At 47.2% G+C, this 602-nt stretch overlaps 1 protein-coding gene across 1 annotated transcript; it reads left to right on the plus strand.

Annotated features, from left to right (window-relative positions):
• Window positions 1–144: 144 nt before the first annotated feature.
• On the plus strand, window positions 145–241 carry NDUFA7 (NADH dehydrogenase (ubiquinone) 1 alpha subcomplex, 7, 14.5kDa; the record flags this gene model as incomplete). Its single annotated transcript, XM_010011813.1, has 1 exon — window positions 145–241. A coding segment is annotated over one exon (97 nt), but the record flags the coding sequence as incomplete, so codon positions are not given.
• Window positions 242–602: the final 361 nt, after the last annotated feature.

Raw genomic sequence — 602 nt, forward strand, 5'->3', positions numbered from 1 at the left:
ACTGCCAGGCTCTAGGAGAGCTCTGTCTGTATGTCGTGAATAAGCGAGGGCTGGAAGTTGATGTAACAAACCCCTTTAGCGCTAATGAAACCAGGTCTGATCAGATCCAAGTCTGACTTTCAGACGTCAAACCCTCTTCTTCAGTTCAGGCTCTGCAGTGGCAACAGCTGAGAAAAAACCAGTGACACCAGGACCAGCCTTGAAGAAGTGGGAAATCTCAAAAGACCAACCCTATTTGTGAGGAATAAACATGGTGAGATTGGATTTACAGACTCCAGGTCATTACAGAGCAGCTCCCTGACTGGAGTTGCACTGGGTTTTGCTTCAGTGACACTGCACAGGATTTGTCCCAGTGCTGCTGCTGTATGAATAATAAATGTATTTAAAGTTGTGATCACCCCACACACCCCTTTTTGTCTGTTCTGTTTGAATTACCCGAATTACTGGTCTGCAACACTGTTTGGGATGTGGGGTTTTCTTGGGGGAACAGCAGCACAAATCTGAGTGTGGGTTAGAGGTATAGCTGAGACACAGCTCAAGGACAGCACACGATAAAACATGCTGCGGCTGAGGAGTGGCTTTAACCTGCCAGAGGGGAGATT

This window comes from Nestor notabilis, unplaced genomic scaffold (genome assembly GCF_000696875.1).
Source record: "Nestor notabilis isolate BGI_N333 unplaced genomic scaffold, ASM69687v1 scaffold17360, whole genome shotgun sequence".
Taxonomy (NCBI): Eukaryota; Metazoa; Chordata; class Aves; order Psittaciformes; family Psittacidae; genus Nestor; species Nestor notabilis.